This window comes from Micropterus salmoides, unplaced genomic scaffold, assembly GCF_014851395.1.
Source record: "Micropterus salmoides isolate LMB-PRFRI ecotype aquatic unplaced genomic scaffold, ASM1485139v1 Ms_hic_scaffold_14, whole genome shotgun sequence".
Classification (NCBI taxonomy): domain Eukaryota; kingdom Metazoa; phylum Chordata; class Actinopteri; order Centrarchiformes; family Centrarchidae; genus Micropterus; species Micropterus salmoides.
In genome coordinates, this window is record NW_024040485.1 from 9,143,252 (window position 1) to 9,159,585 (window position 16,334).

The following is a 16,334-nucleotide window of genomic DNA, read 5'->3' on the forward strand; positions in this document are numbered from 1 at the left end:
TCTGAAACAGCTTTCGGCCATCCTTTTTAAATTATATGATGATATTAATTGTACATTTGCCAAGCTGTTGGTTTCAATGACACCAAGGTCAAGAGATGCAGAAAATGTTGAAACCTTCCTGTGTGTGAGAGAGACAGAGAGAGAGAGACCAAGAGGAGAGCTGCAGACTTCTGCAAAACATCTCCAGACTGCTGTTGTGGACAAAGAAAAAAGGGGCAGTTGAAGAAGTGTGTGTGTGTGTGTGTGTGTGTCTGTAGGTGGGTAGGTGGGGGGGTTGTCATGGTAACCACTCCTCTGCTACTGGGGGTGATGATGTAATATTGCCTATCACTGTGTTTCTGGGCTCTTTTCTCCTTGTCCTCCCTCCTACACGCATACACGCGCATATACGCATGCACACACACACACACACACACACACATCGCTGCATGCATGTGACATAGAGTGGTGTAAAGGAGACAACAAAGGAAGTCCACAGACTGAACATGACCCAACATTAACAGTAAGATGAGAGAGCAGTCCCTCCGAGCTACTTTCATAACAACCTGCTGCAATGTAATCCCCCAAAATAACACTTTATTGTTCTTTTTTTTCTCTTCCTTTAAGACCACTGATGCTTGTAATTTCCAAAGAACCGAGTGCACTTAAGATGAAACAGCCCTCTCTGTTCTTCTTCCCTCCACCCCTCGATCTTTCTGTCCCCCCATAATCGAGGCTCCCTGCTGCACTTCACATCATCAAAGCTGTGCGTGTGTGTGTGTCTGCGCTCCGTGCATCATTAAACTACAAACGGTAGAAAACCTTGGCAGGGGAGTAAAAAGGCTCTTTACAGCAAACCATCAGATAGCAGTTGTAGAGTATGATTCCTACCACATGAGGGCGTCAATCAGCTGCTGAGTATAAAATAAAAGGACAAAGGGAACAAACAGATTAAACACTTTATTCCCGGGTCATGGAAATGTAGCCTATCACATATTAAAAATATACATCAGTCGTCAGTCAAAAACAAGCTGTGCAAAGCTGACTTTTCTGTTTCAAGAATTACGATGAGACATGGAACTAAAAGACGTATCATATGGCACCAAATGGCACTAATGACATTTGATTTGACTTTTTCACTTGTTTTCTATTATCTTTTTCTCCACATAACCATTTTAAATGTCTCAGTGTCAGCGGTATAATTTTTCTGATCCCAGCCCCTTCATTCAGTCCCAAAGAGTGCACACAAACACCCAGACGCTGATCCAGAACCAGCAGTTTGTGATCATCCGTACCGCTGCATAGCAAGAAGAAAGAAAGGTGTGAGGTGTGTGTTCAGGCAGCAGCTTCACATCTCTGGCTGAACAGCACTTCCACCACCATCGGGTCGGCCAGGGTCGAAAGGTCGCCCAGATCCTTCTCGTTGCGTGCGATCTGCCGGAGGATTCGCCTCATGATCTTCCCTAAATGAAGCGAAATCAGAGGAAGAGGAGAAGGATGGTGCTGAGGGGGAGAGTAGAGGAGGAGGATGTTGGTTTAAAGAGGTGTTGAGCTGTTACCTGAGCGAGTTTTTGGGAGTGCTGGAGCATTTTGGATGAAGTCCGGCGTGGCGATTGGTCCAATTTTCTCTCTCACTGAAAAAAAAATACAGAAAAGGAAACATTGCAGAATAAAGCTTGTGCCTTAAGTGGACTTATTTAGACATTATTTATACATATGTCCCAGTCAAAATTCCCCAAATTGACTGCTTTCATTCAAAGATGTTGGATGGGCATGTCGGCTATATTTTTTTCCAAAAATGTTTTTATTGCTTAATGTTACAAGAGAGAGATACAAATAATTCACATATAAATATACTATAGACACTATAATATAAACTGTAGGTTGCAAATGCAACAAAGTGATATTCTGATACTAGCATTTCCCTCTTGGGATGAATAAAGTTTCATCCTATGTTATCTTATCAAAAACATCCCAACCACAGTACTGTATATACATACCCAAAGTTAAAAAGATACATGAAACAAAAACAGAATAAAAAATTAAGCAAGAGAGAGAGAGAAATGAGAAAACAATAAAGGCCTAAAATATTATCATAGTGTTATACTTTTTGAGAATAAGAAAATACAACTTAAAGGGAAAATGAACCAATAGCTATTGTTTATAACCATTTAACATTTTTTTTCATTTGATATGATGTACTTATGGATCTCACATTTGTTCCACAATGAATGGAGACAAAAACAGATAACACTAGCCAATAATACTATTTAAAATCAAAATTTACATAAATTTGAGTGGGTTTTTCCTTTAACCCTCAAGTAAACCCCCTGTGTGGGAGCCTCACCCAGTCTCTTCAGCTCCTCCACCAGTGTGCAGTTGAACTCCCTGCTGTCTTTGAGGGTGACGAAGCAGTAGAGACACTCGCCCTTCACCTTGTGAGGCCGACTCACCACCGCAGCCTCCGCCACAGCCGGGTGCTCCGTCAGAGCTGCCTCCACCTCCGCTGTGCTCATCAGGTGGCCTGAAAGACCCAAAAAAATACAAAGTCATGAGTGACATAAAATAAACATATAAGAGGTGAGTAAAGTTTCTGGAGAGAAAAATGAGAAAATCATCTCAAAAGGCTACAAGATGTTTTATCTAAGACCATTTTAAGTTATTGTAATAATTTTCCACAACAGAGTAAAAATAACAAAGTTTGGTGTTGTAATAGCTCTTTTGTAAAGGTTCTGAGAAGGAGCAGTTATCAGAAATGAACACCTCGCAGTACCTGACACATTCAGCATGTCGTCCATTCTTCCTGTGATCCAGTAATAGCCGTCTTTATCCCGCCTGCAGCCTGAGAGGGGAGAAATCATGTTGCATAACCCCCAAAAGAGTTTTTACAGCATCTTTTTCTCTCCCTCAAGAGGCTGTTTGTATTTAGAGAGAAATCCAGATGTCCATGTTTGGTGCTTAGACTCTTATGACATACAATCTGTGTGGCAGTATTTTGTGATTCGTTTTGCAAGAGTCAGAGTGTAAATGTAGTGTAGTTTTTGTGGCTTACCATCACCAGTTACATAGAAGCCCGGGAATTTCTTGAAGTAGGTGTTCTCAAAGCGTTCGTGGTTTCTGTACACAGTGCGCATTATGCCAGGCCAGGGCCTCCTGAATACCTGTAAGAAAACACAGATCATACATGTGAGAGAGGTGTCACTGCTACTACTGCTACTATTGATACCAGTTAAGTCAATAATTGTTTCCTTATCAGAATCGAGAGTCTGAGGATAGAGGGTGTTGCTTGCTGTACAAATTGTAAAACCCCTTGAGGCAAATTTCTAATCTGTGATGTTTGGCTATATAAATAAAGTTGACTTGAATTAAGAATAAATTTTATTTATACTTTTTTAAACAAAATTACAAATTCCTATACATTGGGAAATCACAATTAAACAAAACTACAATTACATGAAATTAGGCAAATAAAAAAAAAATGACAATACAATAACATGAAAAGTTCCATCCATCCATCGTCAACAGCTTACCCTGCGTACAGGGTCGCGGGAGCCAATCCCAGCTGGCATTGGGCGAAAGGCGGGGTACACCCTGGACAGGTCACCAGCCCATCACAGGGCCACACACAGACAAACAACCACTCACACTCACACCTAAGGACAATTTAGGGTCACCAAGGAAGTTGGAGAGAACCGGGGTTTGAACCCACGCCCTTCTTGCTGTGAGGCGACAGTGCTAACCACTGCACCACCCCTATGTGATGCAGTCCATGTTAGTTAAATAAGCAAATAAAACACAAATTAATACTAGTAGTAAAACAGTTTTTTAAAGTGCAAAGTGCAAAGAAAAATGAAGCCAGGAAGCAGCAGAAACAAGAATTAAATAGTATATTCAGGCAACAAAACTAATGGTTGACTAGACAATAATATATTAAGGTATGAGGTGAACTTATCGTTTACAGTTATTTATTAATGTATTTATGACAAGTTGTTTGAGCGTACAGCCTTTGAATGTGTTTTCTTATTGAAGAATTGTTTCCCCCCTTTCTTTCTACTGTGTGTATCTGTTGATCTGGGTGGCGAGCAAGTGGCAAACTGCTGCTTACAATTGCTGTAACAGGGATAAATAAAGTTGTATGTAATTGAATTGAATTGGAACTTACGAGATAACCCTCAGCCTCGCCTTCCAATTCCTCTCCGTGTTCGTTGAGGATTGCGAGCTCTACCCCGAAGAAAGGAAAGGTCTGAAATATGAGATGTGGATTTAGTGTGAGATAACTGCATTCTTTCATTAAAACAGCTCCTGTTTGGCTACAACATTGCTTTCAGATCAGAACCTGGATCATAATCTACAAATGGAAAATATGAAATCTATATGAAAAAGTGCTGTGCTGTAGTAACACTGATGGATCTATTCTCACATACAGAGGTCCAACCCTTCCTTATCAGCGTGATTTTTATTGGTGAACCGCACTGGAAGATATATGGGTGTGTTTCAGATTTACATAAAAATGTATGAAATAACCGGTGTTGAAGGAGATGTTGTCACTTACAGCAGAACCTGGTTTTAGCGGTGTGGCAGCAGGCAGAGGAGTCAAAACATGACCTCCCTGTAGAGAAATAAAGGCACAGAAAACTCAAAGTTGAAGTGAATTTGTAGCATAATAGGTGTTGATTATCTACGTTGCCCTGACATCAACTGCTAGGAATGTCACAAGTTGCTGTAAATCTATGTTTCTTCTATTTTGTTTCTTTTCCTAAATGTTATTTTATTTATAGTTATTTCCTGGTTCAGATGCAGGGTTTTAAGCCTGTTTTGGTCAGTTTGGTCACATGTGTACACACACACAGCTGTTGGAGGGCACATGTAATAGGTGCAATGTAGAACTTGTTTGTCAGTTTTGGCTTGCATTTGTGGATTGATATTTGAGTTATTAATAATTTGTCAGCAAAAAAAACTTTTCATTTGGTTGGGTTGAACTTGATGCAGCAGCCTGACAGTGTTTCCAGCTGTTGTCGGGTCATCCTGGTGTAATATAGGCTACAATTTATATCTGTGAAATTCCTTTGTTAGCTTTTCACTGTGTGTTATGTTTGTGTGTTGTCATAGCAGCCTACAACACAAGGCTTTGCTGGTTTCCCACGGTCGTGATTGATTTTATCTGCATCTAACTGAATCGCCCATACAGTCCTCAGATCATGAGAAAAACATCCTTATTTGACATTTTCAGTAACATCAACAACAACATATATATATAGCACATATATATGTATATATATAGAATGAAATGTGTACTAAATCATGTTTGCTGTCATTTTAAATGTTTCTGAAGTAAACAGCAAATGGATTGAAACTCTTCCAAACAGCAATCTAAAATATATCTTAATACCAGCTGAGGTATATGTTAAATGCAGGTGCTTACAGTTTCTGTCTGCCAGAAAGTGTCGACCACGGGACATCTGCCCTGACCGACGGCCTCGTGGTACCACTGCCACGCCTCTGGGTTGATCGGCTCACCAACAGTACCCAGAATCCTCAGGCTGGAGAGGTCATACCTGGCAGAGGCAGATGTTTTGCATCATTATGTGGTACTGATCACTGCTCTAGTTTTTGATGACTCTTGTTATTCTCTGTATTTACTCTTGTATGGATTGTTGGTTGTCTGGCCACGTATGTGTCGTTCTTATATGCTGCTTGTGTGGTTGTCTGACTATGAATGTTGTTCTCAGGTCTCTTGTGAAAAAAATAGATCTTGATGCAACTAACTGTTTGAATAAAGTTAAATAATAATCTGGGATGCTAATTATATCACGCGACTTCCACTTTATGCCATATCTACCATACTTCAAATTAGTGATTTGCTACATTTCGTACAAAAAGATGCATCAAAGCAAAATGTTTTATTCTGACAACCACTGGTGGACTCATGTTTGAAAAACCACTGCAAAGGTGCCCTCTACGCTGGTCCAATGTGCAAAACAATAGGTGTGTTTGAGATGACTGCAGGTGATTTTTGCTGACTTGATAGGCAAATATGAGCTGCCAGCGACTGCAGGGCGGGGGCATAAAAACACTGCCGTCAAATCGGAAACATTCAACTTCTCGGATAGTGCGTGAGTTTAGAACAATGGCTTATCTCGCGGCATTTGCCTTTTTTATTGTAAATGAAATCAATGCAGTCACACATGGAATACCTGCAGATTAACACTTTTTTAAATTTCTTTTGTCATTGAGAACCATAGACTTGAGAATATACCTAGGCTACTGTAAAAATATGACCTACAAGGGCATTACTTCTTTTACAATAATACTCCTGAACTAAACTGTTTGTGAGCTTTCTTGTTGGAATTGAAAACTATAGTGTAAATGGTGACCATATATAACAAGTGAGCTGCCAGAAGGAGGAGATCAACTGCGGTCACTTGGCTCCCGCAAGGTTTTAATGTCATGGGACATGGTAAGGTTTTGCAGCGCTGTGAAAGTCGGACAACATTTTTAACCTGTATTATGTTAAGTCCAGCATGCATCACGTTAAGTCAAACGTCACCTAATGTGACCCCTAGTGTGCCTTTTCAGTGGAGAAAATGCAATACTGTGCCATATAGGCTGCCCTACACACTGGAAAATGGGTTTGCCTACGTGCAAGACAATGTGCCCTCATGATAGTGCCCCTGTTGTGTTTTTTGTTATTTCCCTGCTTGCTGGTGCCCCAACGCATACGGCTGGGGCCCTTTATATTTTGCCCTGCCCCTCAAACAGCCTGAGTCTGCCACTGCTGACAACTAACTATTATATTATTATCGCTCCTTCACATGTTTAGTGTTGCTGTTTTGAAATAACGCACTAGTTTGATATTTGGGAAATGCAATCAGTGTCTGTTTGTGGTAGTTTGTGTGAAAGTTGTAGTGTTGCACTGACAAGCTGATGAAAATTCTGACTGGTTATCAAAAATAGTCAGTCAAGGGGCGATACATCCTCTACTTCCATTGTGAAGGTCATAAGATGAGGTGCAGATGGTTTCTGCTTCTTATCTTTGGAGTGTTGACTGACTAAGAAATTGAGGTTCCTGGCATCTTTTTTTGGCACATACTGAGTTGAAAGAAAAGGCATCTTCATACAGAGTATCACACATCATTATTCATATAGTTTTGTTTATCCCCCTCACCACTGAGGAGTCTGTTACATATGAAGTGAGAAGAGAGGAGGAGGTCTTTTAAAATTAAAGGTGGAAATTTCCATATGAAAGCCGGGATTTTTTTTTTTGTTGTTGCAAAAATTCACTCTGACTACCTATCATGTCAAGCTGTGTTTTGAAAGTCAAACTCCTTCTGCTTCTGGAAAATATGTTCTTATTTTCTGACCTGCTGTGACATTCAGAGGACGCCAGCTCTTACTTCTGCAGCGGTTCCCGTCCATACTTCATCAGCAGGCGGATGGCTGTAGGAGCTGTGTAGAACTTGGTGACTTTGTACTTCTCAATGATCTCCCAGAACCGGCCGACATGAGGGTGGACTGGAATACCTTCAAACTGTAGGAAAGGCACACACATGCATCTTTCAAGAAGAATGACAAACACTACCGCTGTTTGGTTTTCAGCTGCTATTAGAGGCATTTACGCTAAATGTGTCTTCTAATGCCATTTTCAAACTCACCAGGACACTTGTTGCACCGTTCGCAAGGGGGCCGTAGGTGATGTAGGAGTGGCCTGTGATCCAGCCGATGTCGGCGGTGCACCAGTACACGTCGTCATGGTGATGGTCAAAAACATACTTGAAGGTCAGCGAAGTGTATAGCAGGTACCCGGCAACAGTGTGGAGAACTCCCTGTACCATACACAAGGACAGTAGCGTGAATGAGGAAATAATTGGTCAACACAAAGTCAGCAGGCAGCAAAAAGGGGCTCTCGACGCTGCATGTGTATTCAGGTGTGTGTTTCAGACAGAGAGATTATTTTATACCATCTGATGCTCTGATACCCATGTGTTGTGTTATAATAACACAAAACACAAATGCAATTGTGGTGCTTTCAACTTTCTAGGGTGGCTTTTATGGCTCTTAGCAATGAGAAAACCATCAATATTCACTTTTTCACATCAGACAGAGTATTATGTAAATTCCAGCAAGGTTAACACCATTACAGGCTTATCTGAGAAGGAAAAAGTCGCTGTGATTTAAAACATGTATTTTCCCAGAGAATTTACAAGGAGAAAATAGAAAATGAGCAGCGTGCCCCCCCCCCCCCACTATAAAACTGCTTTTTACATACACCTGTGTCTCACCTTGGGTTTGCCGGTGGAGCCGCTGGTGTAAAGGATAAACAGTGGGTCCTCAGCGTCCAGCCACTCGGGTTCACACTCTTCAGGAGAGTCTCTCATCGCCTCATCCCACCACACATCACACTTTGCGTCCCAGGGGGTCTGAACACACCACAGCAACAGGGAACAGATGCAACACATAAAGCCCCTCATTACTAATCACATCATGTTCCAAAAGCAAAAGGCAGCAACGCACCATGTAAAATTTGGAATGACTATAATTTACTGGGCCCCTTTGGAGGCATATTCTGAATCCTAAATTGGAAGAGAACGTGGTTTTTTTTGTTGTTGTTTAAGCCTCAGATGCGAGCAATGAAGTGTTTATTACAATCTGAATTCTCAATATATTTTAGCCCTACTGTACATACTTAAATTAGTGTGTAAAACTTTCACTATGACATTAATTTGTCATCAAGCTATCTATTCTAATATTAGCGAGTAGTTAGCTAGCATTTTAGTCTTGTGAAACCAGAAAAAGAAAAAAACCCCAGAGAAAACTTACTTCAATTTTAAAAAAATCACAAAGTTTTGGAGATGTAGATGATGATTTTGGTTGCTGATTAGAGCTTTGGAACTGCGCAGTATGTGCCACTGTAGGTTATTGAGTTTCACATCTTTATCTCAACAATTATGTCACCCTACTCCTTACAGATAATGCCACCCTTGCTGTCACAGCTTGGCTTGAAGAATACAGCTGTAAACCAACACATTTGGTAATAAAAAAAGGAAAAAAACATATCTACCTGTAGTTTGTTGCATGCAGCTCCGCTTTTTGTCCTCAGTGCTTGGTGCTTGACGACAAGGCATTTAGTGACACTGGCTGAGGCTCTGTGAAGAAGTAAAAAAGAAAGGGGGTGAGAGGCAGTACAGTGCAGGCATCTCATGTGAAAATTTCAATGTAGGGGTATTACTTTTTTCTCCATCTCATCTTTTGTTTCATATTTTTCAACTGCACATGTCAACTTCATTATATAGACAAAATATTTGTCTCAGAGGGCTTTACAATCAGAAAAAAATGGGAAAAAGGGGGAAAAAATACACAATATAACATTAAGTTAATAATAAATATAATTTAGATTAAACAGTTTTGTGTGGAAAATGTTGAATTCTAATTTAGTTTTGACAAAAGGCATCGATATAACTGACAATATCACTATATGTTTTTTTTATAAATTATACCACTAAACCAGATAACCATTTCCAGCATGCTATGTTTCTCAGCTCACATCTCTCCCAGTGTTGCCACCGGGGGAGGCAGCTTGGGCTTCCCTGATGAATCTGAGCTCCCCATGTTGCCCGGCAACTAAGCATTGTGGAAACCAGGAAGTGTGTTTCCTCAACATCCCTGATAACAGCTTTGCCGTGTGTGTGTGTGTCCAGTGACTCATATGCCAGAGGCTGAGACCCATTACCAGCAGCTAGAGTAAATAAGGGCGGTTGCTGAGAACAGAGAAACTGCTGGCTTTGTCAGCCGGACCTACTTTTCCCTACACTTCTCCAGCGCCTCGGCCACAATCTGTTTCAGGTTGATCAGCTTCTCTCCTCTATAAACACCATCTGCATGTTACAAAGGGATTGAGGGGGGGAGTAAGGGGCGGGTAGAAACAGATGATGAAGTGTGTGAACCAGCAGGGAGAAGGTATATATATATAAACACTGAGTCACTTTACAACTCTAACAACTATCTTTACAGCCTGAGAGCTAACCACACATCACATCCTGGTGCTGCCAGACCTACCTGCTGTCACCAGGACGCTGCTCTGAGCATCCATAATCCTCTCACACAAAGACTCGGAGGAAAAACCTGCAAACTGAACATGCAAAGAGGAAGAAGAGGAAGAAACATGAAAGGAGGAGATGTTGGGTCTTACTGTCTAGTTTTGTCCATCATTTCTCTTGGTAATGATAATATTGTACTCATCAAAGTATTTGCTGAGATCTGGGAACAATGCAACATTGTTGCATGACACAGCAAAGTTCAACCAGGCAAGAAACATGGCAGGCTGTAAATAGGCCAAATGATCTAAACCACTTTATTTGGAGGTAAAACCGAGAGCGAGTGCAACCAGAACGCTAGTAATAATCCCTCACTGCACAGGAAACAAGTGGGAACACAACTATGATAAATAGTTTTGAACCAGCAAAGGTTTCTAAACTGTGATGGATGTTTACAGTTGATAGTTTGGGTAATAGTTTAACCATTTGCCTTTGATTTATCGTCCAAACTATTAAGCTAACAAGTTGTCAGTAGGAATAATGGTCTATGAAAAAGAGCCCCAAGTTGTAATAAACCCCAATTGTACATTAAAAGTTTAATGTTGTGTCTAAACAAATCAAAAAAATAAGCTCAGATATGACTTGTAACTTAAATTTTAAGCATGACTACATAAGCTATGATAAAAGAAATAACACATTGTTTGTCTCACAAATGAAAAGTTGAATTCATAAGCGTTAAAACGCACCCTTGCTCGTTGCTACAGCCTTACTTGGTGTGGTATGACCAGTAGCATGTGGTGGCTTATGCTAGCTAATGTTAGCAGACTTCGGGTGGTTATTGCTGTGTAACTGACATTACTAAGTCAGTTCACTGACTTTACGACTCTACATGTGCTAGTGGTACAATGTATTTTAGCTTTTAGCATTATTCCTTAATTGTTACTTGTGGCCACAATTGCTGCAGTTCAGCAAACATTACATTACATTGTGCAAACATGCTGTTCCCTCTCGTTACCATGTATGGATGAGTCACCTTGTTCAAGCTTACATAAAGAACCAGACATTTATAATTAATCTTTAATATGATTGTCATTTGCTGAGTCCCTGACCAGACGCTTGTGTTCTGGCCAAGGTGAATAGTTCACAGAGTATAAAGTTCCAGTCTTGATGACAGCATTATGAATCAGGTCACTGACAACTCTGGAGTCAGCAAAATGTCACTGCATGAGTGGCGTTGGCTGTCCAGCCTGACTCCATCTATGATTGAATTGTATGCCAAGCTAATTTATGATTAACATTAACAGTCACATGAGTATCCAAGAGGCTGGCACAATCCCAAAGATTCTTATATGATGCACATATCAAAAATGACAAAAACTCAGAGCTGGAAAATGTACAATGACCAAGCACAGACAAAGTCACTTACACTTAAGTCTGCCAAGAACAGGCTTTTACAAGTCATGAAACAAGCCCTCCTAGGAACAACCTGGAGATATTTTTAACAGGGCTAAAAACCTTTGCACAGACGGGGAACGTTGAAGAGCTAAAATAGAGTTGGGGAACATTGAAGAGCTAAAATAGAGTTGGCTTGCTTGCAAAATTGCACTGGCTCTGATGCCTTCCCAAGATGGATACATCCAGTAAATGTCTGGCCCATATATTGAGTGCAGGTGCAGCCAGTGCTGGGTTCACACAGAGAACAGCTGATATCTATTATCTATTCTAACAGAAGCAAGAGCCCGGGTTTAAGCGATGTTTGCTCATAGAAATGGGGTCAAAGCAGCAAACACTGTCTGAAAAAGGAGAACGTTTCCTTTACACAGATTGGAACTTACTGTATATGTGAACAGATATGTTTAAATTATGCTACATCTTTATGCTTCTCCAAAATGGGTGAAACAAAGGCCAAACATCCATCATGTTACTCACCACAATGGAGTGAACAGCGCCTATCCTTGCACAGGCCAACATAGTGTAGACCAGCTCTGGGATCATGGGAAGGTAGATCGACACCCTGTCTCCCTTTTTTACACCTTGAAAAAAGAAATGAGCAGATTGGAGGTTTTGGATGACACAAATCACAACTGGGCCGCATATGGGCTTCTTCTAAACTCAAACCAGCATTGGCAATGTAGCTTTAGGATTCAACATGTTGGATATGGGCCAGATGCTGTGCTGTATTTCCATCATTGGGCACGGAGTAATATCTCGTGAGTTTTGTGCCAAATCACTGCATCATTTCACAAAATTGTTTTAGATTATACTTTTACTTATAAATCTGCATACTAAACATATAGACTACTGCTGCTCACTTTACAATAAAACTCATTTATTGTAAATTTCATTTTTGAGAGATGGTTTGACTTTAGAGGTGATTTCTAAGGATCAAGTCCTCTCTATGTTTAGCTACTAGGCAGCTAATATTTAGGTAATATTTTTTAGATGTAAGATTTTTGTTTCTCACCCATTTGCTTGAGGACATTAGCACAGCGGCAGACCTGGCTCAGCAGCTGGCGGTAGGTGATGGTCATGTGGTGATCAGATGAGTTCCCCTCCCTGAGGAGACCACATAGAAGAGGGGAAACACAACCCAAATCTGTTAATGTAATGCAAAACCTGTCTGAGATTATATGAAGCTTTGTCTGCATGTGATGATTACATGGAGCAAATCATTTTTTTAATATACTTTCATGATAGACTCAAAAACCCTCCAGATACTATTTTTTTTTTAAAGTAACTTCTCAGACATGAGTTCTCCTCTGTGAACTCTGTAAGTTCACAAAGGAGATAACCTGTTCCCGTTGTTGCTGGGTCTATATTGGGTTTGGACGTTTGTCAGGACAGTTGTTTGGAAAAGTATGCAGCACAAAGTTTCACAGACCAGCAGACATCATGGTGACAGGCCTCTGGTGCGGGACAGAAGCCAAAACATCAACTTTATCGCCAGGCTGATGATGGTGAAATAAATTATTACAAGTGATGAAACTCTACAAATACAAATGCTATTGATAAAGTAACCTGAACTCTGTTTAATTCTGGATCATTTTGGACCATCTCAGATATAGAAGTTTCAGCTGCCGCACCACCAGACCGCAGAGCAGCTTTTACCCCCAAGCTATTAGACTCTTACACTGAAATTCAGCCTTAGCACTGCTTCATTAAATATAGTTTATTTCTGTTTACCATTTTAATAATTGCTTTTATATGTATATTGTCTGCTACTTAGCAGAAGTAAATGCTCTGTATTTGTATAACTATGTGAAAAGACACACATTTGATTGTCTTTTAAAGGTCTTTGACTACTACTTTGTGTCTATTGGCAAATATGTACCAGAGCAAACCAAAACAAATGTGAAGCTCCACAGGGGCCAAGTCTTGGAAATGAGCAAAGAAAGGATTGGATGTGTCAAGAACACCAACATTTAAAGGATGAAACTGCATTTCTATTTTTGTGCTTAAGATGTCTGAAAGTTGTGTTAATTGTTATTGTCTGCTGCTAAAAACTAAAACCTCAGACCTAAATTTTAATGGCCATGTCGGGACAATAACAGCCTATTACCACCTAATCCTCACCTTTATTTCTGGTAGGCTGAAATGCTGTAATAGGATTTTCTCTTTCTGAAAAAGCTCTTTGACAACTATCGCTCATTCAAAATACAGCTGCTTAAGATCTAACAAAGAAAGCTGAGTACATTACTCCAGTTCTCAGATCTCTCCATAATCTGTCAAATAATTTTTTTAAATTGTGCAGATATTTTCTCAGACTGGACTCCCCTTCTCAGTCAAAGATGAGAATACACAAAATTTTTGTCAAAGCCTTTAGACTTTTTTCTGCATTCTGTCTTGTTATGAAATGTATTCTACTGTTTTAGAAGCAGCTGATAAATTACCTCTAAGGTAGGGCCGGGCGACATGGCCAAAAATGTTATCGAGCAAAGAAAGTTCATATCATTCGATATATATATCAATTATCACAATAAATGTCAAATCACATTTTATGCCAAACAGTGGAAGACTTAATAAATCTGAGGTACACACATTCAAAACAATTTTGATAAAATATTTTTTCAACAAATATGCACGAGGAAAATTTAATTAAATCTTTTTTCAGTCGCTTTTCCTCAACAAAATAAAATATCTTAATAGAAAAATTAAGTGCTGATTCGTTTGTGATTCAAATGAATTAAATCAAACATTTATTGAATATTTATCATATTGTTATTGAGGAAAATCAAATGGCGACTACTCTAACGCTCTAATTGGTCCTTAAGATTCAATACCGTGATACAGTATGTTTATCTTTTTACTACTATCACTTACCCACTGAGACAGAAAATATGTTGCGGAGCTTTCTTGAAGCTGAAACCATTTCTTACAAGCACTTGAAAGGCAAAAGAAAAACTTATGGACAATGGGTATGCTTTTAGTTAAAAACAGTATTTATTCAAAGAGTGACACTTCAGCCACGGGACCCCTGTCATCACTGAGCATTGAGACCCTTCTTAATTTCCCATGTAAATTTAATCCTGACAATTCAAACCAAATGGTTTATTTTTTTAATTCTTGAAGCTTAACTTTTCTGCTTTTGAAATGCAAACATCTATTGATCTAATGGTATGTGTGTTATCTAGTAGACCCTAATAAAAATAAATGCAAAGGCTAGAGGCATTACCAAGCAAAGTCAAATAAAAGGACACACATTTGACTCCTAAATGTGTTTTGAGGTGTCCTACCTTTTGAGATTTGCAAATGCTGTTTGGACAAGGTGTGAGCTAAAGTCATGTAGGTGTTTAACAGGTCAAACCACACCATCTAGTCACTGCTCGATTACATAGTAATAAAACAGCTGGCAGACTATATTCTTCTCATATTATGTGCAAACATTTGAGCAGATATATTATGTAAGTGTTTTGATGTAGTGTAAACAGTGTTAATGATGGTGATGGCTGGTCTCCACTGTGCCCAGTTCCATTGAACCCCTGCTGTGCTGGACCAATTTCTTGTTTGCTAAGCTTCTTCAGTTGACAGAGTAAATATGTACCATAATGTAAAGTCAGAACAACAAAAGTAGAGCCTTTATGATCATGCGTTTAGGGTGTGGGGCTTTACTGTAAGCAGCAAGTTACCGTAAGTTAAAAAGTAGTTTAAGGAGTTTTGTGGAAGTCAGCAGCTTGAAGAAGTTCCGTAAGAAGATGTATGAGCTTACATCCAAAATATAGCAACTGAAAACGATCCATTAGGCTCTTACTGTAATAAAACACCAAAAATGATTTTTTATGAGTCTTACAGGGTTTTTACCTTCTGCTGTTTCTAGACTGGAAAATGTGTTTTACCCAAATCAGATGACATTTGCGAAGATTTTGCAGCAAATCCTGTTAAATGTGCTCTGTTGATTAAGAGGATTGAAACACTGAAGCAATGACACTGTGTTGTACTAGCTGAGGTTTGCTTTGGTGCACTGGAGTCGGCACAGGGGACACAACAGTTGCTTTTGACTGGAATAACTGACATAACTCCAGGCAGTACTTCCCATCAAAGCTGTCATTCATCTCAGACAGAGGTTGTAGCTTACCAGTAATAGGCAACCTTTTCACCAAGATTCTTCTCCTTCACAAGCCTGTCCAGGACGTTATAGCACATGTTGGTTTTGGCCCCTTCCATGCATTTGACATAAATGTTCCCTTTTGTCACATCAAAGTTGTACTGCATCAGCGGTCCTGTTCCTGGTTCCTTCCAAAAGAACTCATCTGCAGTCGATTTCCAGAAAGCTGAAACAAAGTGATACTTTATGTCAGTGTCCCGGGCTGCAGACAGAGCAGATAAACACAAAGAGATACTGTGTGCATGCAGGTTCAGACGGAGGTGAGATGCAAGCAAACACTGCAAGTACTGCACAAAAAAAGAAGAAGATGCATTTGACCTACCTTCTGGATTCTCAAGAGACTTCCTGTACAGTGCCAGATAGGCGTTAAAATCAGGCACATGAGCATCCCTCTTTATGTCATCAGGAGGGTAGTACATTTTGTCATGAGATTCAGGAACAACCATTGTGGAACAGATGTAGATGGGCCTATAGCATCTGAGGGTCAGAAAATGGGTTAATCTGGAGTCACTGCTGATCTGTCTGTATCCTCCTGGGTAAGGTAAGAACACTATAAGGCCTCCAGTACAGAAGCAACACAATCCAGCATGCATAAGACCCACCAATAATCCCTGAGCTGCAGACTCTCTACCAGTCTGCTTAGAGCCAGGGCGGCCAATCGGCTCACATGGTGCGGCACTCCCACTTTTTCATTGGATCAGCCCTCCCTGGCCTGTCTATGG

General features: G+C 40.1%; 1 protein-coding gene across 1 annotated transcript; it reads right to left on the minus strand.

Annotated features, from left to right (window-relative positions):
* Positions 1-922: 922 nt before the first annotated feature.
* Positions 923-16,225, minus strand: acss2l (acyl-CoA synthetase short chain family member 2 like). Its single transcript, XM_038717501.1, has 18 exons — positions 15,935-16,225; positions 15,583-15,778; positions 12,475-12,566; positions 11,940-12,043; positions 10,033-10,105; positions 9,776-9,851; positions 9,038-9,122; positions 8,259-8,396; positions 7,632-7,802; positions 7,374-7,507; positions 5,402-5,534; positions 4,532-4,588; positions 4,142-4,222; positions 3,032-3,140; positions 2,753-2,821; positions 2,327-2,503; positions 1,539-1,613; positions 923-1,442 (listed from the first exon to the last, which is right to left on the minus strand). Exons 1-18 carry the CDS (start codon positions 16,203-16,205, stop codon positions 1,315-1,317), a joined length of 2,169 nt encoding a protein of 722 aa, XP_038573429.1. The 5' UTR covers positions 16,206-16,225; the 3' UTR covers positions 923-1,314.
* Positions 16,226-16,334: the final 109 nt, after the last annotated feature.

Bases quoted from the DNA above. Each gene is read 5' to 3' on its own strand.
- acss2l (XM_038717501.1), bottom strand. From the start codon at position 16,205: ATGCATGCTGGATTGTGTTGCTTCTGTACTGGAGGCCTTATAGTGTTC. The intron at 15,779-15,934 runs GTAGGTCAAATG...ACTTTGTTTCAG, and splicing joins GTCTCTTGAGAATCCAGAAG to CTTTCTGGAAATCGACTGCA. The intron at 1,443-1,538 runs GTAACAGCTCAA...CGCTTCATTTAG, and splicing joins ACTCCCAAAAACTCGCTCAG to GGAAGATCATGAGGCGAATC.